At 36.8% G+C, this 22,254-nt stretch overlaps 1 protein-coding gene across 10 annotated transcripts in view; it reads left to right on the top strand.

Annotated features, from left to right (window-relative positions):
- Window positions 1-22,254, top strand: part of SDCCAG8 (serologically defined colon cancer antigen 8) — a 102,536-nt gene that overhangs the window by 62,949 nt on the left and 17,333 nt on the right. For 8 of the 10 annotated variants that reach the window (XR_002437113.1, XM_021392379.1, XM_021392378.1 and 5 more), the window contains one exon: window positions 2,521-2,652. Coding sequence is in view for 8 of the 10 variants with exons in the window: in XM_021392379.1 (XP_021248054.1) it covers window positions 2,521-2,652 (132 nt within the window). In the remaining 2 variants the exon portion in view is untranslated. Of the gene's footprint in view, window positions 1-2,520; window positions 2,653-12,787; window positions 12,906-14,192; window positions 14,455-22,254 lie in introns of those variants that run through there. The other 2 variants (XR_002437114.1, XM_021392376.1) reach the window with 2 other exon arrangements.

Here is a 22,254-nt window from a genome sequence, read left to right as displayed (position 1 = left end):
AGTTGAGGCTTACACAGTAGATGGCTGGATCCAGAGGTGTAGAGGTTTTTTCTGTTGTTGCCCCCTTCAGCATCAGCAATTACTTTCAATACAGCCCATTCCTGTTATGACGGTGCGTGAGCAGAGCAAATTAGGATCGTATGTGCAGACCCTGTACTGCCCCTGGAATGACTACTCATAGTGTAAATTTGCTATCACAGTCACAACACAGTTGTTTAGGCTTATTACAGGTATGTTTTTATTACCCAACAATGTTCAAGTTGTTTGAAAATCACGTAGAATTAACTGTTCTGTAATAAACTTTGGAAACTGAGGTGGATGAGTGGTGTGTTTAAAGCTACAGGAAGAATTTTAAGACCAACACATGAACTTTTTAATACTGACTTCAGTAGGCGTTCTACCATTCCTGTGTGCTGTCCTCTAAATTTTCAGTGTCATGAAATATTTGAATCTGAATGCTCAGAATCTTAGATACTTAACTTAGAATGGCCATTGTGTAAATAGTATATTAACTGGAATAGATGTGGATTTTTTGCTGAGTTCTTCAACGCAATTCCAAAAGATACGTATTAGGAGAAGAGTACACAAATAACGTGGTTCAAAGCATCAGGCACTTAGAGCTGTGTGTTAGAGATTAGAGATTGCGTTACTCATGTTCTCCATGAATTCAGTACTTTGTTTTGTTTCTTCAGTGGTAATTTTAAGTAGCGTTTTGATTGGTTCTGGCACCTTCAAATGCGCTGCAGATGAGCAAAGTCCCTTCAAAACTTTGAGATTTTTACCTCTTTAAAGTTGCTTCAGACAGCCACATATAAATACAGAAAAAGAAGCAGGATCCCACAGTTGTGAAACTCCATGGAAATGATAAATTACAAGTATTCCCACAAGTCAAATACTGTCGTTGCATTTTCTTGGCAAAAAAGGAAACCCATCCTGGTAGATGAGTTTAATCCCTCTTAGCACTGGGTTGGGCTCTGTTACGTCAGATCTCTAGTGTGTTGCTTTGCAGTGGACCTTTACTTTCATCCACTGATTGTCTTTCTTACAACATCAGTACAAAGGAAAGACTACATTCATCCTGCATGGTAAGAAATGATCCACACTTTTTATTACTGACATTTCACAGTTACTAGTATTTCTGTTAAAAGTTAAGAATTTGACTTCAGTTAGCTCCATATACTATCCTGCCCATTGTTAGGAAGCTGTCCAGGAAAGTCATTCATCTAAGTTTGATGTGAACATCAGTGTGACTCTGATATATTTTTCAGTGATGTTCCATAATAGAGCCATAACTCCATATTTAAATTCAATTATATACAGTCTTCTTCCAAAGTTGCCCTTGCTAAGTTCTTTCAAATTCACAGATGATATCCTGTATTGTTCTCCATTTAAATATGAAAAGATTATGTTGTCATTTCCAGATCTGTCTTGTCAATGTCACAACATGTTTTTGAAGGAGTATTTATTCCCCCTGCACTTTGTTGTGTTTTTCAGAATGTCAGTTGTTGCTGCATTCTGTAACAGCCAGGAAGGTAAAGTCTCTTCATTCTGTATCTGCAGCATATTTAAGTTTATGATTTAAAGATATCTCTGAATCTTTTTAACCTCGAGATCTGGAGTGGCAGATGCCATAAAACAAATTTGCCTGCTTTTGATTCTTACGTTCTGATGGTATAGCAGATTCTGATATGTTCTCATTAACCTTTTCCAAGGAGTTAAACTGTACAAGTGCATAATGTATATTTTATCACAATTTCATCTGAGATCTTTTCCTGATATTAAGAAACAGCTCATGCCTGTTTCTCCATGGGCTGATGGTTAGAGATGTAGCAAGTAACAGTCCCAGGTCATTCATGGATCTGGTGTCTCTGCTCACCCGTGAAGAATAAGAATTGCTAGAAAGTGACTGAATTTCTTAAAGGCTCTGCCAAGCCTTATGTAGATTAGAGTGTGTCTGTATGATTTTTACCTTGTTTCTTAAGCTTTTATTAGTTTTCCTTTTTTTTTTTTTTTTTTTTAATCTGTGTCATGCAATATTTTGGGCACATCAAGCCAATAGAGTATCTAAAACAGTAGTACTATTCGGAGTTCAACCTATGCAGTACAACAAGGGTTGAAAAAGTTTCTACTAGCCATTTTTTGAATTAGATGTTGGCCTTTTCCAACAAAGAACTTGAAATGAGTTTTCAAAATGCTTAACAAGTATGAGTTTACATGTACTGATGATCTTTAATAGCAGCACCTTATGTCAAATGACATGCTTGTTTAAATAAAGCTGAAATTAGCGTAGCCAACCTGTGACCAAGTAATCGACATAATTACCAGACACACTGCAACTTCATGTTCTTCCATTTTAAGATTATTTGAAGTAGTTTCTTGTTTCTGTAAGTTCTAGTAATAGCCTGTTTATGCATTATATATACATGTATGGAATTTTATAAATGCTGAAGCCTCATATTGATGGCACGCTGCAGGATGAAATCTGACAACATCCATCATCACTGTGTTTTACTTCTGCAGATCTAAAGTCAACCAGCTTAGTCAGGAAAAAGAGTATCTTCATGGCAGATTGGAGAAGATGCAGAAACGAAATGATGAATTGGACCAACAGTGTATCCAGCATGGGAGAATGCATGAGAGGATGAAGTCAAGGTAGGAGGTCCTGTTAATCTGCCAGTAGGTGGTATGCTATACTGTACCTATTAGTCTGTGAACATAAAAATGACACTAGATTGTTTGAAAGTAATGGTCTTGCTTTATGAAAATGACCACCCTTCCCCCCACCCCTTCAAGCATTCTGTCAGGTTTTTTTTATAACATCCTTTGCTCGTGCCATTTTGGATAAATAAAAGGAAAGCTTGAACAGCACAGTCTTCCAAAGAATTTAAGCCTAGTACATATGTGTGTGGGCTGCTTCGGCTGTTCTCTGTTCTAACTTGGATGAATTGTCTTACCATAGAAAAAAAAATGAAGAGGGAAGGGAGGACTGAGGAGCATAGAGGAGGTTATTTAGTAATGTGAAGGTAGACTACAGATGTGGATTCTGTAATGCCACGTAATGTATTTTTCAATATTGCCAACTTATGTTTCTCAGTAATATTTTATGAATATAAACAAGAAAATCTTACTGAAGGTCTTAGTATCCAGAGAGCTATTAATTGCTTCCAGGTATCTCTAGCCTTCTCAGAGGGATACTGACTTCTTGGGAACAACTGGGACCAGCTAGAGTGAAATATTTCCAGTGATACACATTGACTATTCTGGCCAGTGTCCGGATCACCTTGTGCTGTGGTTTGCGTTAGATTGTCTTTAAGATCACTCTGGAGACTTTTTCTTGGTACCAGAAAGCTCATCTGCACTCTCTCGCTCTGTTTTCCAGTCTGTATTTAGTGTAACAGTCACTGAGGGGAGCTGAGGCATGGCTAGGGAGATGGGAGAAGTAGCATTTCTGCAAAAAAAAATTCTGCAAAATGGCATTTCTGCATGTCCTGTCAACCTGGCTACCTCTTTCTTGTCAGTACTGAATGACAAGGTGCAGTTTAAGCTCATGTGGGCTAGGTAGTCCTGACTGAGCAAAAGTTTGTTGGCTGTTTTTGACCACAGAGTACCTGACAAGCACATAGCTTGCATTTACTGCATCTTTCAGTCCTGTTTGTTCACTCCATTTCTATCACTATGGTCTCTGTCTGTCCATACTGTACTGTTCCTGGCAAACTCTTTGTTGTCTTTTCAGTCTTCAAGACCCACTTCCTTTTCAGATTTCTTTCTGAACCTCACTTGTTCTTTTGTAACCCAAAATTGCCATATCTTTTTATAGATCAGAAAACAAAGAAACAAAATACTGTGATAGTGTCCCCTCTATGTGACCACATAATTTTTCCACTGATCTTGCCTCTTCTTTGTTTTCTTGTGGTGGATTCTTCACATTTGGGCAACACACTGAGGACTCAATATTACTTCTAGGGGGAAAAAGATTATTATTTTTTTCCCTAGCTGTTTCCCTGTAGCATTATTAGTATCTAGGTAAATTTAAGATTTCCTCGTAGGTTTTTAGGAGAACCTTTCCTTTATGTAAAACCAAACAGACCTACTGGAAAATGTTGCTCATTCTTTGCTGCAGCATCAGTGACTATACAGTAGAAAAGATTGAAAGCATTAATCCAGAACAGAAAAGTGGTTTGAAAGCAGAGCACTCACGCTGCAGGCAGTGCCCTACCTTCTGCTGCTGTTTCGGTAACGGCAAGGAGAGGAAACAGGACAGTGATAGTATTTGTCATATTAAATATTTTAGAATATTTAAATATGGTGGAGATTATCAAGCATTCGAATCATGGCCAGTAACAGCATTTTAAGCAAAGGCTCTTCTAACATATTTTTAATTATGATTTTACACTGCATTTATTTAAAATCCAGGTAATTAATGACAAAGCTGTTATTACAAACTGCTTTAAAAATTCAGTGTAATCTGCTTTTAGTTTCCATGTGGAAACTGTAATGGATTCTTACTTCCCAACTGCTATAAATTGGCTATGAACTATTCTTTTCTAAGTGAAGAAAAACAGCAAGAATAACTTCTACAACAAATAAACCTCACGCTTCTTTCTGTATAATTTGAAGGACTTCCACCAAATGAAAAACAGCAATTTTTCTCCTCTGATTTTGGAAATAGAGATCTATCAGTGCTATTTAGCAATACAGAGAAGAGCAAATCATGTGTTTTGCCTCAGATTTCCTTATTTGTACAAATAAGCACAACACAATATTAAGGCTGATTGCTTCTTAGTGCAAGGAAATGTTTTCCCTTTTTATGCAGCTGCCAGTACCCCTAGTCTTGCAACGCAACCATGTGCAGTGGGTTCCTTCCCTGATTTTCTTTTTATTTTTATTCTGCCTCTCTTTAGTTTCTTGTAGCGAAATTATTCTGACTTAATCTTGAACTTAATGTTGCATTGGAATAATAAAAAATGGTGGTATTGTCCTCAAGAAGTCTGTCACTACTTGTGTTCTGCTGTGAAAATACAGTGGGCCCTGGTGTAACTGTTTTGTGGAAGGAGCAAGATCTAACTGATCGATTGGAGATTGGAATGTATTCTGGAGCAACGACGTTATGACAGTTGCAATAGCTACACTACTGAAAATGAACAGGATAACTTTTTTTTTTTACTCTTCCTATCTTTCTGTCTGGCTATATGCTGCACATGAATATTCGTATGAAATGTTATAAGCAGGTTTCAAAAGAAAAGGTTGCTTTAAATTGCGGTCTTTAAAGATGGTTTTAAATCGGTAATGCAAATATCCATCCCTTTCAGTGTTTTTGCTCAGTGAAACACAGCATTAAAAGAAGTAGTTGTCCATCTAAATGATTTTACAGACTGATTTGTTTAGCTAAGTATATTATCTCAAAAGTATTAGATAGCAGGACATAAGGCTGTGCCAATGGAAGTGAGCTGATCCGTGTGGGTGCCTTAACAGGTATGAGCGTTGGAGAAATAAAATCTTCTCTGTGGTGTGGCAAAGAGCACATTGGTATCAATTTTCTCCTTGATAGCAAATTTTAAGATTAAATTCTTTAATTCTGTCGATATGTGTTCATAGTAGAAATTAGCAGATAGAAGAAAGTGTGGAATTTTAAAGACCCAAATGATGTGTGTAACATGGAGTGATATCTTCAAGTAGCAGAAAAAAATCACAAGCGGTCAATTTCCTTTTTTAAAGACGAACCGATTGTGGCTTTACTTTATGTCAAAGAACAAGAAAGAGTACATGAACAATATTTTGTATGAAGTATAAGGCTCTTTTGAAACATTATTAATAAAACATAATTCTAGAAGCTTATGATTAGATGTTTCCAAACTAATTTTCAAACTAAGACTCATAGGTGGAATCTAGTAACTGTAAGTTTTCTCTAGAACTCCTATTTGGTGATGAGAGCTGGTATTTTTTCCTTTAATGTGTGTGTGATCACTATTCAATGAACACAACATTGACAATACACGTTATATAAATTTGGCTGGGGTTTTTTGTCATGGAACTTTCAGGGAGGCAGTAGTGTTGTGTGTATTTCAACTGTATTTTTGGGAGCTGAAGTTAAAAAGAAGAGCCTACAGGACTGGCAGTTTGGGGCAGATGTGTGTCTATTCCTCAGGCATCAGTGGTTGTAAGTTAACTATAAAAATGTTACAACCATCTGTGTAACAAGACGGCAGAGATCTGCTCTTGCCTGTTACTATAAATAAGAAGGAGATTTGTTTGACTTCATAGACATTGGATTTATAAAGACTCTATGTGTCAAATTGTAACTGCGTGCCATGTTGCTGAGATGTGTCTGCAGCCAACTACCTGGGGTGTCTTCCCCGTCAGAGATTCTAGTGGAGTGCAGCAACTGTGCAGAAATGTCGGTATACCACAACGTGTGACAAATTATATTTGTTTTCCACCTATGGGGAAATGTATGATTCTCACGGATAAGCTTATCTGTAAGAGTAGCTAAAATGGATTCTTAAGTGGACCACTATAGGAGCTAGAGAGAATAAATGATGTTCAGACTGACAGTAATTTGAACGTTTTTTCCACCATTAATTTTCTTGTTGCTGTTACTAAGCGAAGTGTGAGAGATCTCATATGCATGAGAGAACACACATATATGAGAATTGAGACACAAATTGAGAATATACCAGCCATTTCAAGTAGCTGAAATCATAATAGCTGGCTTGCTGTCACACTTCTGAATAGAAATGTGGAGTTTCTTTGGTAAATCTTCAATGGAACACTTGAATAAAATTATTTCTTGATAACTGAATCTATTAACTTGGATTACATATTTTACATTTTCTTCCTAAGTCATAGAATTATAGTTCATGTATGGTTGTTTTTTCTGTTTTTTTTGTTTTTCTATAAATGTGGATGAGTAGAAAAACTCAGTTTTGACCATTGCTTAGAAGGCCTTTTCTTTTCCCAATTCAAAGGAACAACTGTTACCTTAGATTTAAAAGCCTAAGCATCTGTTTTAAAATGCAATTACAGAATACAAAATGCATTAAATTGCAGCTTTTTAGTTTAAAAGGCATTAATTTTTATATTGGAAATAGTGAAAAGCTCTCAGCTCAGCATTTTGTTTAATGTGTTTGGATGTTTTAACACAGTACATACGATCTCCATCCCTTCGCTTCTCCAGCTCACTATTTATTTTTTTTCCTTCTCCTTATTTTAAATAGGTGTGTATATGTAGCATACATATGTGTGTATATATTATTTATAGCTTTATATGTACACTCTATATATTAATATTCCCATTCTAAATAGATAACAGCTTGTATAAGATTATATAAACTCCTGAATACTGTTTTTAAAGATTTATTCTCTAACTGCTTAGATAGCACACACATAAAGCAAAAATTATCTTAGTTGTTAGAAAACCTGAAAATGTAAACCAAGAATAAAACATAGTCTTCAGAAAATGCTGCAAAATAGTGCACAGATCAGTTACCTTTCTTGAGAAGTAAATGGCAAGTAGGTGGAAATATCGCACACAATTTTCAGACAGAAGTTTAGGGAATATAATAATGTTCTGTAAGATCTGTTCTAGGTCACTGCCTTCTGTATTATTCTACTGCAGCTATCACTGAATGTATGCATTTAATATATGTTTACGTATTTGCTATATACATATATATAATAATTTCTGTTGGACTCCATTAAACTCCATTGTAAGAGTCGTTAGGCCTCACTGCTCCAATTTGGTCAATGGTTTCCAGTACCACTGTTCTACTGATTGGGATCTGCATTTATTTGTGGTCAGCTTGTACCTATTTGTCCTTGATCCAAAGTTGTTGTAAGGAATTTTTTTTTTTTGCTTTTATTTTCTCTTCACTGTATTTATAGACAATGGATTTATCCATTCAATCTACTTCTGAATAATAAATGAAGCCTTTTTCTGCTGTTCTTTTTGCAGTAAGCTTTCCCTCTCCCTGTGTTTTCTGGTTGTTGATCTTCTTTTATTATGGGTGATCAGAACCGTCTGCAGGGCATTGGATAAGGGTATTTGCATGTCTTAGATAGTGGAATTAATATATTTACTCTACATTCCTTGACTGGCAGATCCTATGATCCCATCTGCCTTTCTCCCAAGTAAATACAAATTGTTAGCAAAGACTTTTTTGCTGTGAACTAAAAATCCATCAAGTCTGCAGTGTAAGATTTTACACCATCAAATTTCTTCCCATTTCTGCTGTTCCATTCTTCTGAGTAACGTTTCTTTCTGTACAGTATTCCAGACCATCTCTAAGCTCATGATATGTCTTAAATTTATCAGCCTACTATCACTTTTTGTGCTGAATCATAATTGCAGATATTCAGAAATCTGCTTAAACTCAACTAAAAGAAATGCACTACTTATCCTTCCTCACCATCAGTTGTTCCATCATATGTGCTCTTTTTTTTAGGTAGTTACTGACAAGGATTAGTTGTTTTAGTTAACAGTTGCTGATATGGCATGATATTTGAAATGTGGTTTTTTTTTCAAGTTAGTGTAGGTAAGATTTATCTTTTTTAAAAAAAAAATCTGTCAGAGAAATTAGGATTGATGTAAGAATCTACATGGTTTAATTTTATGTCTATATTTTTTCATGTTTTTAATTTACCTTCATGTCCTTATGTATTCTTTCTCATTCAGCATTTGTTGTAGGCTTTTCAGACATTTGAAGTCGCATTAACAGGCCAAGAGTTATTGAATTACCTTCTTTTAAGGATTAGTTAATGCTACATATGTTTTGATCACTTAGCACGTAGTCATGTATAGAGGGAAAAAGCAGTGTGTCTGTGTTCACTTTGCACATGTAACACACTGGTAACAGCTGGTCACCACAGTTGCAGTGTTTTAGAAACTAGAGGATAATATTTGGGAAAGAGATGCTGCATGGGGATGTTTGAGGCATGGGGGACAGCCCATGCCTCAAAGAAAAGTCAGAGGCAGAAATAGCTTGCTTCTCTGTTGAAAAGCTATCAGCACTGACTAACATCCCTTCTGTTAAGAGTCTGATAATTGTCCACTGCTGAGAATATCTTTACAGCTTTGATGTTCTCAGCCTTCTCCAAAACAGACGTGAGCATAGCTCTTATTCATACCTTCAGCTTCTGGGAGTCAAAGCCTTCAGCTCACTAATAGTAAGCTTGTGCTCTTGTCTACCAGGAATGCAAAAAGCCCTGAAATGTGTGACATAAAACAGCATAACATAAGGTTCCAGGCTGTTCTTGTTACTTTCTGTTGTCAGCACAGTTGCTGGGTTTCAAATTTAAATGTTAATTTAGCATTAACAAAGAATTCTTGACTCTCTCCTCTGAAATGGAGGTGGATAAAGGTGATGTCTGTAGCAGCCCAGCCCAGACTCTTCTTGACGTGGAAAGATCTAGAAATGCTTCACCCTATGCAGAGCATCATACTGATGCTGGAGAAGGCATGCGTTGCAATTATACCCATGGACTTCCAGTGAAAAACCAACTTTATTCTTCCTTTTTTTTTGAATTTGGAGGTTGCTTCCAGTGATGATATGCAGTCCTTGTTGTGTTAATCCACCAATTACCTTTAACCACCACTCCTTTCCTTTGAATATTTTGTCTTCACTGACTGGAAGTAGTCTTTCCAGCCAATGACAGTAGTAACGGGCCAGTCAATGGATCAAATTGCACCCTTGCCAGTGGTTTCGTAAAAACTTTGCTGTTTAATGGCAAGAAGGAGCACCAAAATGCATCACACATTGTATAAAGTGTCTGCTAAAAGGTATCCAGAGCTACAGAATAAAGGTTTCTACCCAGGATAATAACCTTCCCAATATAGTATACACTCTGGAGGACAGTCCTTTTCCTGTTTTTCCTAACGGTATGTACATCTTTAGCAAGTCTTGATTCTTTAAAACATCTAAAAATTAAATTGCTGAAATCTCTGATTGTTATGGTCACCTTATTTTCTTCCATATTGTGTTGCATCTCAATTTTCAAAATTCATCATTCTGTACCGTATTTCTTGTGATATGTCAGAACATTAAAAACTATGTATTTGCAAGTAACCACTGTGAGACTAACACTATGTAGTATCCAGCAAATATCTAGCTGGATTATTTAACAGTAATTGGGATCTTTCTATTGGGCCTAAAGTGAATTCACAATACTAGTAAAGTCTATTAACCTATTTGGCAAACTCTTTTAAGCAGTAGCAGAATTTCTTCTGATTTTGATCTCTATGTATGATATGTAACTCTGAGATTTTCAGACCAAGGCTATTTAAAATCTTCTGTTCCCATGTAATGGGGAACTGAAAACAAAGACAGATGAATAACATTTTAAAAGCTTTGTAAGCATGTCATGAAAATTTACCAGTGCCGTAATAAAATCCTTGCACCTACCTACTTCCAAGGTTACTGTTGTAAGTGAAGGAGACTCTAAAGTAATGACAATTGGTGTTCTTAATATAGTGAGTGAATTTTTGCTAGGCTGTTGGAACACAGCTTTTTTGTAGTAACTTCAGCATTGTGATTACTTGTACAGTCTTGCTCCAATGGAAAATGATATAATTTGGATGCTCTCATTTTCCCTATGCCTAACCTGCTTTTAAATCTTTGCATGTTTAGCCTCAGTGTCTTGTGTCAGTAAGTTCCACAACTAATGTTGCACTTAAAGAGGTTTTTTTATTCATGACTTTTGTTTTCACTCTTTCAAATTAATTGGAAGTGGGGTTGGTTTCAGGTTGTGAGACTGCAGACTTATTTTTGCACCACTTTTGTTCTCAAAAATGCAGACAATCTTCTTTTGCCAGATAGACTCTTCTTTTCTTCTATAACTTAAACTATTGTTCTTTCCTGGAGCTATTTTTTGTAAAGACCTTTTTAACCTCTTACAATCATATTCCACTTTTAGTTACATGAAAGGAAATACATCTTTGACCCAAGTATTGCCATTATTCAAAACTTGTTCCTGAAAGGCATTCAGAATTCTGATTTGATTCAAGCCAAGGTTGCTGAATACTTCCAAGTCCTCAGATTCAAAAGGTTCTCTTAGTGGCATGGCCGAAATTATAATAAACTTTCCTCTTCTTGTGTGAAGGGGTGTAATCCTTCTGAGTGCTACACTAGCACTTCCCACACTAGGAGGGATTTAGTCTTAGTTTTAACTATCTGGTCTCTCTCCCCTTATTCCTCTTTCTTCCTCTTCCCCCTTCCCCCTCTCCTGTGAAGAAAGCTTATCTGTAAAATCACACCATGTTTGGACAATTGCACAGAATAAATATTTGGAGGCAATTCAGAAGCAATCTGACTTTAACGTTTACCGTCATGAAGGATATTGTAATATGCTGTGCCTTATCACACGTGTTCAATGATGCAAATGCTTGTGCTTCTCAAATCAGTTTTTTGAATACAATGGAGAAACATGTTGAACGGAGGTATATGTCTCCTTGGGAATGGGCTTTCAAAGCCTGGGCAGAAATGGAATTTCTTCATTGGCTTTCTGTAATGTTAACCCATATAAAAAAAAAACCTACAGGAAATGTGTCTAACATTTTGTCCTTTTTAAATTTCCATTTTTAATAGCAAGATGACACTCCAGGCAGTGCATTTCTGAGGGATTATTGCATTTCTCGGGTGGCTGAAGTCACTCACCGTTCAGCCTTGTGCCTCCCAACACACCCGAGGCGAGCCATAATCCCCAGCAAGGCACTGCTTGTCTTATCTTATTGCTTAATTATTATACCTATTTAATGCTGCTTAGAACATTGTCAGCTGTCGAGAAAAGGTAATTATCACTAGTCAAATGAAAAACACTTTTTTGGCTGCCTTACGGATACACATTTTACTGGTACCTTGATACATAATGAAGCCTGATAGCAAAACTTTTGCTTGTCTCTTCTTCAAGCCACAGCTGTTTCCCTGCTAAATTCATCCCATCTGTCTCCCCTTCCGTAAGGCTGTAGGCAGTATAGCATAAGTACAGAAGCAGTTCAGTGCTATTTTGGATAAACATAGCTGAAATTTGAATCTTTGCCATTTGCAATGCACACATTTTGTTTTACTGCTGTAAAGAGAGCTGTCAAAATAAAAACTACATGGATAATTTACTGAAATACAGTCAAATAAAACGATGATCAAAGGAGAAAAATGAAGATATAGGGTCACTCTTACTTTCAAGGTGTCTTGTGAACAGTGTAATTGTTGACCTCTTGACATTTTTGAGTTCAGAGAAATTGGTAGTGAATATGAAAGGGAGAAACTAGTGAATTAGAGTATAGCATGAAGAAGTACAGGTTTCATGCCAAAAAGGCTAATTGTGGCAGGCAGTTGTTTGTGATAGTTGTATGTTCACTGCATTATTGTGCGCTATGTTTCTCGTCTCAAAGAGCATATTTCGTCAGCACTGTATGTATATGACTGATACATGCTTATGAGCCTTTGTAGGAGAAACTTGGAAGCTTGTCCTAGATCAGCCTTAATGCATATTTAGGATAATTCCACAAATTCTGAAAGTTAATTCCCAAAGGGTATTGCTAACAAATTCGTATTGTATTAGGTAAAGGTGAATAAAGCCATTTTTGTCGTAACCTTGAAAAAATAAAGATCAATGATCCTAATGGACAATAAAAAATAGTCTAATTGTTATAAGCAGAAAGTACTTTCTTAAAAAAAAAAAAAAAAAGCACTTTTGGGAGATGACTACCACAGAAATACTGTTTTTAGTGTTCGGTGTTAGGATAGAGGAGGGGGAAAAGGGTGTTAAATCATTAGTTTCTTCATTTTTTTTGCAGGACTGTTTTCAAACTGTATCAAAGAAACAAAGCCTTTTGTAATATTACTAAGAAAACTACTGCTAAATGAAAAGCTTGCACAGCAGTTTTGTCATAAATACAGGTAAAATCAATACACTGTGACAAGAACCAAGACTGCATTGCTACTCACGTTTATAGGAATGCTGGAATTTCTCTCTCTTTATAAACACTGCATTCAAATATATTCAAAGACTGTGAAATACTACATTTATTTTGTTCAGTAATATGAATGTGATTAAGGATGCTTCATCTGGGAGATTGTATGTCAGCATTGAGTTCTCCCATAACTAATCCAGGAGCTGGTAAGACAGCTGCTGCACCAGAGCTAGTACCCTCATGTTTCAGCCTAAAGGAAAAAAGCCTCCACCATTTCTAATGTGAGCCTGATTCTTCATGGACTCCACTATAGTAGTATGCCCAGTACTCTCTTTGTGAATCACATTTCAGAGAAACTACATCACTAAGTTTAAGATTGCAGAAGTCATTCTATGAAGACTTGCAGCGTGTGAAATCTGATGCTAAGAGCTGTTAACTCTGGGTTATTGTTTGTTTTGCATTTGTTTATCTTGCTGGTGTATCTATAAGAGCTGCCTGAGTCCACTAGCTGAATGGGAATGTAGTCAACTTTTACCTCATGAACGTACCTGTTGGAGAAAGTTGTTGCAGGAAGACAAAGATTAAGAAATGAAAGGAGGTTGTGGAGTGTTATGCATGCGGAATGGCATATCCCCATCTACCTCCTTTCAGGCCTTACTGAAAAAGTAGTTGTATCGACTTCTGAACAATTATTAGGTTACCCAGCTATTGTGGTAAACATCCACATACTGAGACCATCCTGGAACAACTGTTTTTATTGTAAAAATATTGTAAATATTATTGTGCTGTTCTTGAAAATCCTACTAAGACCTGTGCTTACCTTACAAAAATAGTGTGACGGCTTCCTCATCCAGTTTTGTATGCAACTGTGTTGATCACATGCAGAAAAAGTGGAATGTTCAACCTCTGAGAGAACGTGCACATGCACCAGCTTAATGGTGTCTTACTTAAGACTTTTGCAATGTTACATAGTGAAAATTGTTAGTTTATCTTAGAATCATTTAGATAGCCCCTTTAAGTTGACAGCAAAGGCCTGCACGTTCTTGCGTTAATGAGTCTGACAGATCCACTGCATTTTTTCCTGTGTTCCAAAGCTGTAAATGTCTGAAGAAAAATCTGTTTTTACAAAGGGTTTTTACCTTCTTTCAGTACGTATGCAAATGAGAATTAGAGATGGAAGGCATGGACAAGATCAAGAGCAGAACAAGTCACAGTGCTGTAGTCTTCTTTCCTATGTGCAAAAAATTAGGAAAGCTATCACTCTTACACTTTTAATTTATTTTTAAAGCCTTATTTTTGCAGTTCATACTACCTTAGCCTATTGTATGGGAACTGTTGAGTTACGGCCTGAACCACAGATTGAGCAGCTGGAGGAAAGACCCAGTCAGCCCTGGGAGCGCAGGTGAAGGCAATTCACTGTGTGACCGGAAGCCAGGCTCCACCCCTCTTAGGCCTCATTTAAGGGCTGACTGCCACCGAGGAAGGCTCTCTTTCTGGACACTCTCCCTTGGTGGAGCTTTTCCCTGTGAACCCGGAATCTTCTGATACGGGTGAGCGATCTTCTTCCCTTCCTTTGTAGCACCTTTCTATTGTGCTAGTCCTTCCACATCTTTTGAAATGCCTTTTCCATTGTGTTGGTCTTTCTGATCGCTACACTTACATAGGTACATTTATTGGTAATGTGATCAAAAATCCAAGATTATTTCAGATGATTGTTCACCCATATGAGTATGCTCCCACTGTTTGGTCTGTTAGTAGTGAATCTCAGTCTACTGTGGAAACTCCATGTTTTGCAAAAGGGTCAAATCTAGCATTTCAAATATTCATCCATTGTTGCTCAGCTGTCGACTTTGGTTAAGTCTTTTTCTGCCCGTGTTTTTAGATCAGCCATAAGCCACTATATTCCACTCTTTCTTTCTGCAAGGTAGTATAAGGACAAAAGGAAGGAATGGGTCGGAAGTAGTCATGTCCAAAATCAAAAAGTATTTCCTGATCTTCTGAGAAAATTACTTTTGTGGTGTAGACAGAAGGGAACAATCTCTACTTGCTTAAACTTTTCATGCAACTTACTTGTTTGCTTAGTTGCCTTGCATGTTATATCATGGAAACTGATAACTGAAGTCCAAAGCAGTATAATCTTTTTTAGAATATTACTACTTTTCACATAGCTGTCTGCTTTCATTTTCGATTGTATCTATTCTGGCAAATTTTAGGCTGGTAGATTAGTGCTTGTATGCTTTGATTACATATAATTTACAAGATTCACTGTTTGAAAATTGTTTTCAATAGGAACATGGCAGTAACTGAAGAATACATTCCACCTTTATAGTAGGTAACTTTTTTTCTACTTTTGGCCTAGGTTCTTCCAAACAGCAACTATTTAAGGGCTTGCAGGTTATCTATAAAATGAAACTAAAGTCTCTTTCAGCAGTAGTGCAGTTTTTGGACGTGTGCTGTAAATAGGAAGAAAAGCTTACCTTAAGTTGTTGTGTTAAAATGCTTTACTCTTAATTGCCCTGTGAATTGTCAGTGGACGCAGTACCCTTCTAGTCCATTTGAAGCTCACCAAATTTACAGAAATTACACAAAACAAAGTTTTCAACAACAGGGACAATTTACACAAAATCAGAGAGAGAATTAATTCTGGTAAAAAGCAGATCTGATTAGAGTTCTGACAGTTAAATTCATTAACAGAGCTTCTACTTCTGTTAGAACACTGTTGCAAAGTAACTGAAGGAGTCTTCCCATACTACTTTTTCAATAATCAGTGCTGGAAACAACTGAATTCATTCAGTTCCTGCAGCAAATACACAGAAGTATTAGAGCAGAACTGCAAACTAGGACTGCCTGAGATGTTAGTGTTATGTGTATGAAAGTATCGCCTTAAAATGTCTGTCTTACTAAAATTTATTCTCTCCTAATAATTTCTGTTCATCTTTTCAAATAGTACATTTGAGAATTCTTACCTTTGTAATCTTCCTAATACTTCAGTGACTTTCTGCGTCAGATTGGAGGGTGCTGTTACAGTCAGCAATGTTTATATCAACAAATGTAAATTCAAATTAAATCTACTATTTAAATAGCATAATGGAAACACGTGGTGCTTTGTAGTCATGTAATTAAAGAAGATCTGTGCCCCCAGGAATTTATGATCTAAAGATCAAAACCAGTTCCACATGCAGCAGACCTCTCCCAAGTATCCATGTACAACTTAAGGATTTTGTCCTGCATCTTTTCCAGCATAAATTTTACTCCTGTGCAGAGATCTCACCCAGACTGATGCTGTACTGTTTGAGAGGTAATACATAAGTATTGTATGTGACGCTTTGTGCAGAGGCAGTAAACTCTTAGCACAGAAAAACATGGTGATTTAACGTCAAGATTTATACTTATTTAACAGCAGCACTATGAGTTAAACTTTGTGGATGATATTAGTTTATTCAGCAAATAAAATTAAATCTCTGTCTTCTATGACTTCTCTAACAGCAAGTCTTAATAGCCATGCTTTTTTTTTTTCCTTCTCTAGTTGTGAAAGTAATTTTCTGCAAAACTGCTTTTGAGTTAAATTATTCACTCATCCTGGGGCAATAGCCTGTATTCACTTTCCAGCTGAGCCAACTGAAAATGTGGGAAACAGACCAGCCTAGTACTCCACCGTTGCCTTAAATAATGTGATGGTTTGGAAATGATGATGAAGACAACTGGGGTATTTCATGGGTGAAGTGGTAGCATCATAAACAGAAAGCTTTGTTTGCTATTTGTAATGTTGTTTTCTTTCATCCTTCCAAAACTGTATTCAGAAACCAGAGATGCTGCTTTTAGTTAAAAAGAAAAAAAAAAAAATCAAATCTTTTTATCCTTTGAAGAATCTGTGCTTGAATTACTGGCTGAGTTCCCTCCGAAGTCATGGACTCCCTCAAACTTAGAAAGTTCAGAACTCAGCTGGGTATGGTAGTTCATTTAGTGTAAAGTCTTTCTTTTCCCCTCATGATTTGCTACAAAAGAGGTTGGTTGTAAATAGGTAAATTGTTATTTTCAAATGTGATGGCTCTGGAATTCTTCCAGTTATCATCCTAATTAGGACCTTGAATTAAAAAGGGAGTTTTTCATTTCTTTAGCACGTGGGGAACTAAATGAAGACCTGTCTGTGAAACTTGTGACTCATATCTAGGTGTAAATTATTAAACCTCTTTGTCTCTGATGACTTAAGTGATTTCAGTGATGACTTAACTGAAAAATAGTTGAGCAGCTCTAAGCAACTTTTGTCTTCAATCTTCTTGCTTGAACATTTTCCCTAAGTAAAGGTAAAGGTTTTGTTTTTGCAGTAGTGCACTGGAACTGTGATACTATAACTGTTACAGAAGAAAATTGAGATTGCTTAGTACTTCTTTTTTTTTTTTTTGAGCACAAGTCCTTCATCTGAGTCTATACCCAAATACATGGGTCCTGGGCACAATGCTACATGAGCAGTTGTTCTGGGCTTTCTTTTGTACAGTGCAGAATCCAGTGTGTCAACTGAAGATAAGGAAGTGGGAAAACAAACCTCACTAAGGTAGTTCTGTCATGTGGTAAAGGTTCATGTAAAGCCACGTACTGTATAACCTTGAGGGACATTTTACTCAAAGAGCTGCATTTTAGCTGAAAGAGAAATGCAGTGGAAATCCAGTATTTAACATGCTGTCCAAGCTTACCTTAAGGCAGAACATGCAGGAAAGGATGTCAAGGGTAAAAGTTGCTCCTGTCACTAAGGACATGTTTATAATTTCAGGTGCTTTGGAAGTAAGGTATAAGAACAAGAAAAAGATTTCCTAAGAGGATGTATTGGTTGTCTTAAAGCATAACAAAACAAGCAAAAAGAGCAGAACAAAAACAAGCAAACAACAACAAAAAAAACCAACCAACCTACAGAAGTCCTGTGAAATTAGATAATAATTCTGACATGAGGCAGCTAAATAACAGACTCTGATGTGGAAAACTGTCCCAGATTCCAACATTCCTTTCAGATGACATTAGAAAACAAGGTAGACTTAGCATGAGAAATAGATTCTTTATATGAAGAGATTGCTCTTGTTAGGCCCATATGTGAACCATATATCCAGATTCTCTCTACATCCGCTCACATGTCTCGCTGTCAGCATCTGAAGAGAGGTCCCCAAATGTTCAAATGTACCTTTCAGATTAGAGTTTAATTTTAGAAGACTATCTTGGCCTATTAATGTTTATTGTAAGAGTGCTGTGATAGTGGTGGAGACCTCACAATGCAAGTAAAATTTCAGAACTCAAAATGCTATAGAGAGATGCGGGAGTAAGTGGATGTGTACCTTATAGTGCTAGATCATGGTATATTAATATAGTAAAATGTGCATATATAAGATGTATGTCATTATTGAATAAGTAAAAATTCACAGGGGAGTGTATTGTTCATGTGCACTTCTTATGTTGCAAACTGCAGAGTGGATACTGAACACTTCCTCAGTCTGTGTGTGTAGGATGAGAGGAGGCAAATTTAAAAGCTCAAGGACGGGTGTTTCCAGAGCAAAGACTTGCAGAAAATTTGGAACTTCACTACTGCAGAACTGAAAATTAAAAATATTCTTCAATATTTTTGCAATTTCTCTATTTTCTCTTATTTAATCTTGCATTGAAGTAGTTTGAATACCGTGAAACTTGCAGAAATCTTAGTAGAAATCTTTCAGATACCTTATTGAATACTTAATTTCTCTGTGAGGTATGTTTTCTTATTGTATCACAGTCACTATCTCATCTAAAAATGATACTGAAACAGGAATTGCAGAACAAAAAATGACAGTTTGAAGTGTTGTCATTTTTTACTGCAGTGGCTTTATGCTTTCTGTTTTGTTAATGGGCGTGGTGTGTAAAGGGAAAAAACTCATTCCCTTGCTAACATCCACACTTCCTCATGCAGGCCTTTTCAAATTAAAAGGACTTTGCTTTCAATTCCCCATTTTTCTTTGTCTCAAGGGAAGAGGAATATTGTGTTATTTCTACAAATTACTGTAGTGCCTAATGGAACTGGGTAGATGATTTATAATTATTACTTAATGATACCAGGAATTTCAGGTTTACGTAAGAGTATGAATACCTGAAGCAATAGAAGTATTTCTATGATCTCAATTATTCCATACAATAAGAACTTTCTTTTCAAAAAATGAACAAATAAGCAAACACCTTGTTTTGCATTTGTAGCTAATGTTTCTGTGGCATTAGTAAATTCATGAGAACCAGTTCTTCTTAAATGGTCCAAACTGCAATCTAGCGAATTCACTGGCACTTTTGACCAGAGATCACTGACAGTGAGTATTTTATGAGGCAGTGTCCAGTCTCCAGACAAAGGAGAAACTCTTGACAGACACTGCACCTTCATAACTTCCCATTGTTTGTCAAGAGAAAGAATGTAACAAAGAAAAACATTTACATTTGTTCTAGAGTAGTCGGTTTGCAGTGGGTTTTGGCCAAGATCCCCATGGTTTCTTTTCATTCACTTGTTCTGAAACAAGAAGATTCAGCAAGTATACAAAGTTCACTTTCCTTCTCCTGCCGATGTCTAGAACTATATGCTTTGCCTCCTATTGCAGTGGCCGTGAGCAATGCTCGTTGTAAGCCATAAATTCTGAAATACTTAATCCAAAGCATGTTTCACATAATCCAAAGGACCACTCTTGGCCAGCCCCGTTGTTTCAGAAATTTGGTTTCTGATGTTTGTATGGGCTTTTACTGAAGGGAGGATGTACTGAAACTCTCTGGTGAGGGACTGGAATGGGATGTGAGAATCCGTGTGACAGTGCTCCAAGCACAGTGTCTTCTGGAGCTTTAGTCACAAATGATGTTCAGAGAGATGCTGAACTTGGTTGGAGATTATGGGTTTTAACTATCAGTTCAGAAGAGATCCTGCTGGTTTGATTATTCCTTTGGTACCCAAAGCAACCAAGGAAGCAAAATAGGCATTTTGACCTATTAAGTACTGTCTGGTTTACTGAGAATCTTTCAGGAAAATACAGGGGGAAATTTGTCTGCCACTTTCCATCAGGGAAAATAAGAGAAGTTAACGGATACAATCAGGTGGTTGGGACAAAATTTTCTCCCAGAGTCCTCAACGAAGAGCAGTGCAGGTGGCTCTGTCCGGCCTGTAAGATCTGAAATACAAATTGATTAATGATCAGAAATGTATGCTAAACAAACTAGGTTGAAAAGATGCTCACCTAAGAGGCTTGAGGGTTGGGCTTGGTTTTTTTTTCCAGATTTTGTGGGGTGTTGTGTGTGTTTGGTTTTGGTTGTTGGTTGTGGTTTTTTTTTTACATTTAAGTAGTTTCCTAATTTCTAAATTTTGGAGAGTATTATAATTTTAATCTGTAGTTATTTATGAACATTTCTTATTACAGCTATTTATTATAGGCAGTAAACAAACCCTTATCAAATTTTAACTTAGCTAAAATGCTGCACTGTTGAATCCATTGCCACAATTTACATTTTGAAATTCAAGTCTGCTTTGAACTTCTGTCATCTTTTTCTTAAGGAAAAAGAAAATAATGGAATTATGGGAGGAGAAAGCGGCCTCTTTGTTTATTTTGCTTTGAATAGTGTTATTTTAAATAAATGTGATGAAATGTAAAATTGCCTTGAGACAGAGGGAAAAAGGAAAATACAAACCCTAAAATAAATAGCTTAGAAGTTGAGCGTTATGTCCTCAGAAACACTGTTTTGGACCTTTCTGTGAGGGTGGGCCCTGGTCTCCCTGTCTTCCACTTATTTGTACATTACGTACTCAAACACAAGCGTTCTCGTGTTGTATGGAAAGCTGTCTCTGTTCAGGCAGTGAAATGCTCTATGCTCAGTATAATGGGGAGGTGATATTGGGAGACTTCTGGGAGCAAATCCTTGCGTAGCTTCCATTCTTTTAGAAAAACACTAAAACATACACATGTGCTTCATGTTCCTTATGCTGTGTACTTCATCTCTCTGTGTGGACAATCACATGAACAGTACATGTGAGCAGCATTTGAGGTAGAACTGTTATCTTTTATCTCTTTGATGTCTTATTTTACTCATGCATGAAAAGCTGAATGAGGAAATAGTGTTTCTGAACAAAAGGTGCTGCAAATCCTCAGCAGACAGAATTGCAAAGTGCCGTCTGTCCTTGCACATTTCCATCTCTGCCTGTCCTTCATTAACTGAGATCGTGATTCAGTCACAGTGGTTGACAAGAGTTTTATAGGAGCATTTATTTATAATTCCTATTTTCTAGGTATTTTTGTTGTTGTTTTTTAATTCCAGCCCCAAAGTGTGTATTTTCTTTTCTGTTGCAGTCAATTATGTCATAAATGGTCAAATGATAACTCATCACAAACAATTATTTTTGCAGCCTGTCTTACTGGCGTCTGGATTCTGAAGAGACAACCTGGATGCCTGCATGCCTGTGCAACCAGGATTTCAACAGTGTCAATAATCTTTGCTCGTCACACCAAAAAAAAAAAAAAAATCAGTGTGTCAGTGTATTCCTGCAGAGTCATTAGCATACAGACTCACTCTGCTTGCTTAACAAAGCACGGTTCAGTGTATTACAGTTTCCTGGTCTGCTTGTCTGAGTCACCTCTGACAACAGCAGACAGAAAATTCAATCCTTTCTTCAGCGTCACAGTAATGCAGAAAATAAATCTTAGGGCATAAGGTCTGAAATGACAGTCATTTAAATAATTCAAATGTAGCAGTCGTTTTGCCCATGTGCCTTTCATTCCTTTGTTTTGTTTCTCTGTATTTGTCAGATCACCAATAGATTGTTGCACAGGAACGTTTGCCTACATTTTTAAAATATCTAGAGCTAAATAATTCCTGTCCTCTTTAAATGCAGTTTAACTGGTTACACGTTAAATAATTATTTGCTCTCTCTTTTGTGGTGTGGAGGGGGGAGTTGGAGGGGAGAAGTAACATACAAGCAGATGTGCTGCTAGATCTACAGGCTTCTGCCAACCATATGGCATCTTAAAGAAAGATGGTTGGAGCGTCTGGATTAGCAAAGAGTCGGGATGGAAAGCCATGTGTCGTGTTGGTACAGGCAGTTGTTTTAGCTCTCTGTAAAAGGCTTCAGGAGATTGTGTAATGGAACAAATGGTACTGCAAGCCTAGTAACAGCCTTACCGCTGCTGGAGAGGCAATTGGCCCCCAGGCGGGTACTGCTTCATCCTTGCTTGTTGGTTTTTCGTGAAGGATTTTTATAGCGTTATTCTGTGCTCTTCTTTTAACGTGCGGGAAACTTGCAGATCTAATTCTGAACTTTATACCTGAAAGAGAACTATTGTTTAGGGTTTTTGTTCATGCTCTCATATTTTATAATG

The sequence above is a fragment of the Numida meleagris genome, chromosome 3 (assembly GCF_002078875.1).
Source record: "Numida meleagris isolate 19003 breed g44 Domestic line chromosome 3, NumMel1.0, whole genome shotgun sequence".
NCBI lineage: Eukaryota > Metazoa > Chordata > Aves > Galliformes > Numididae > Numida > Numida meleagris.
Note: the sequence above shows the minus strand (reverse complement) of the source record. Positions and strands in the feature narration are given on the sequence as shown.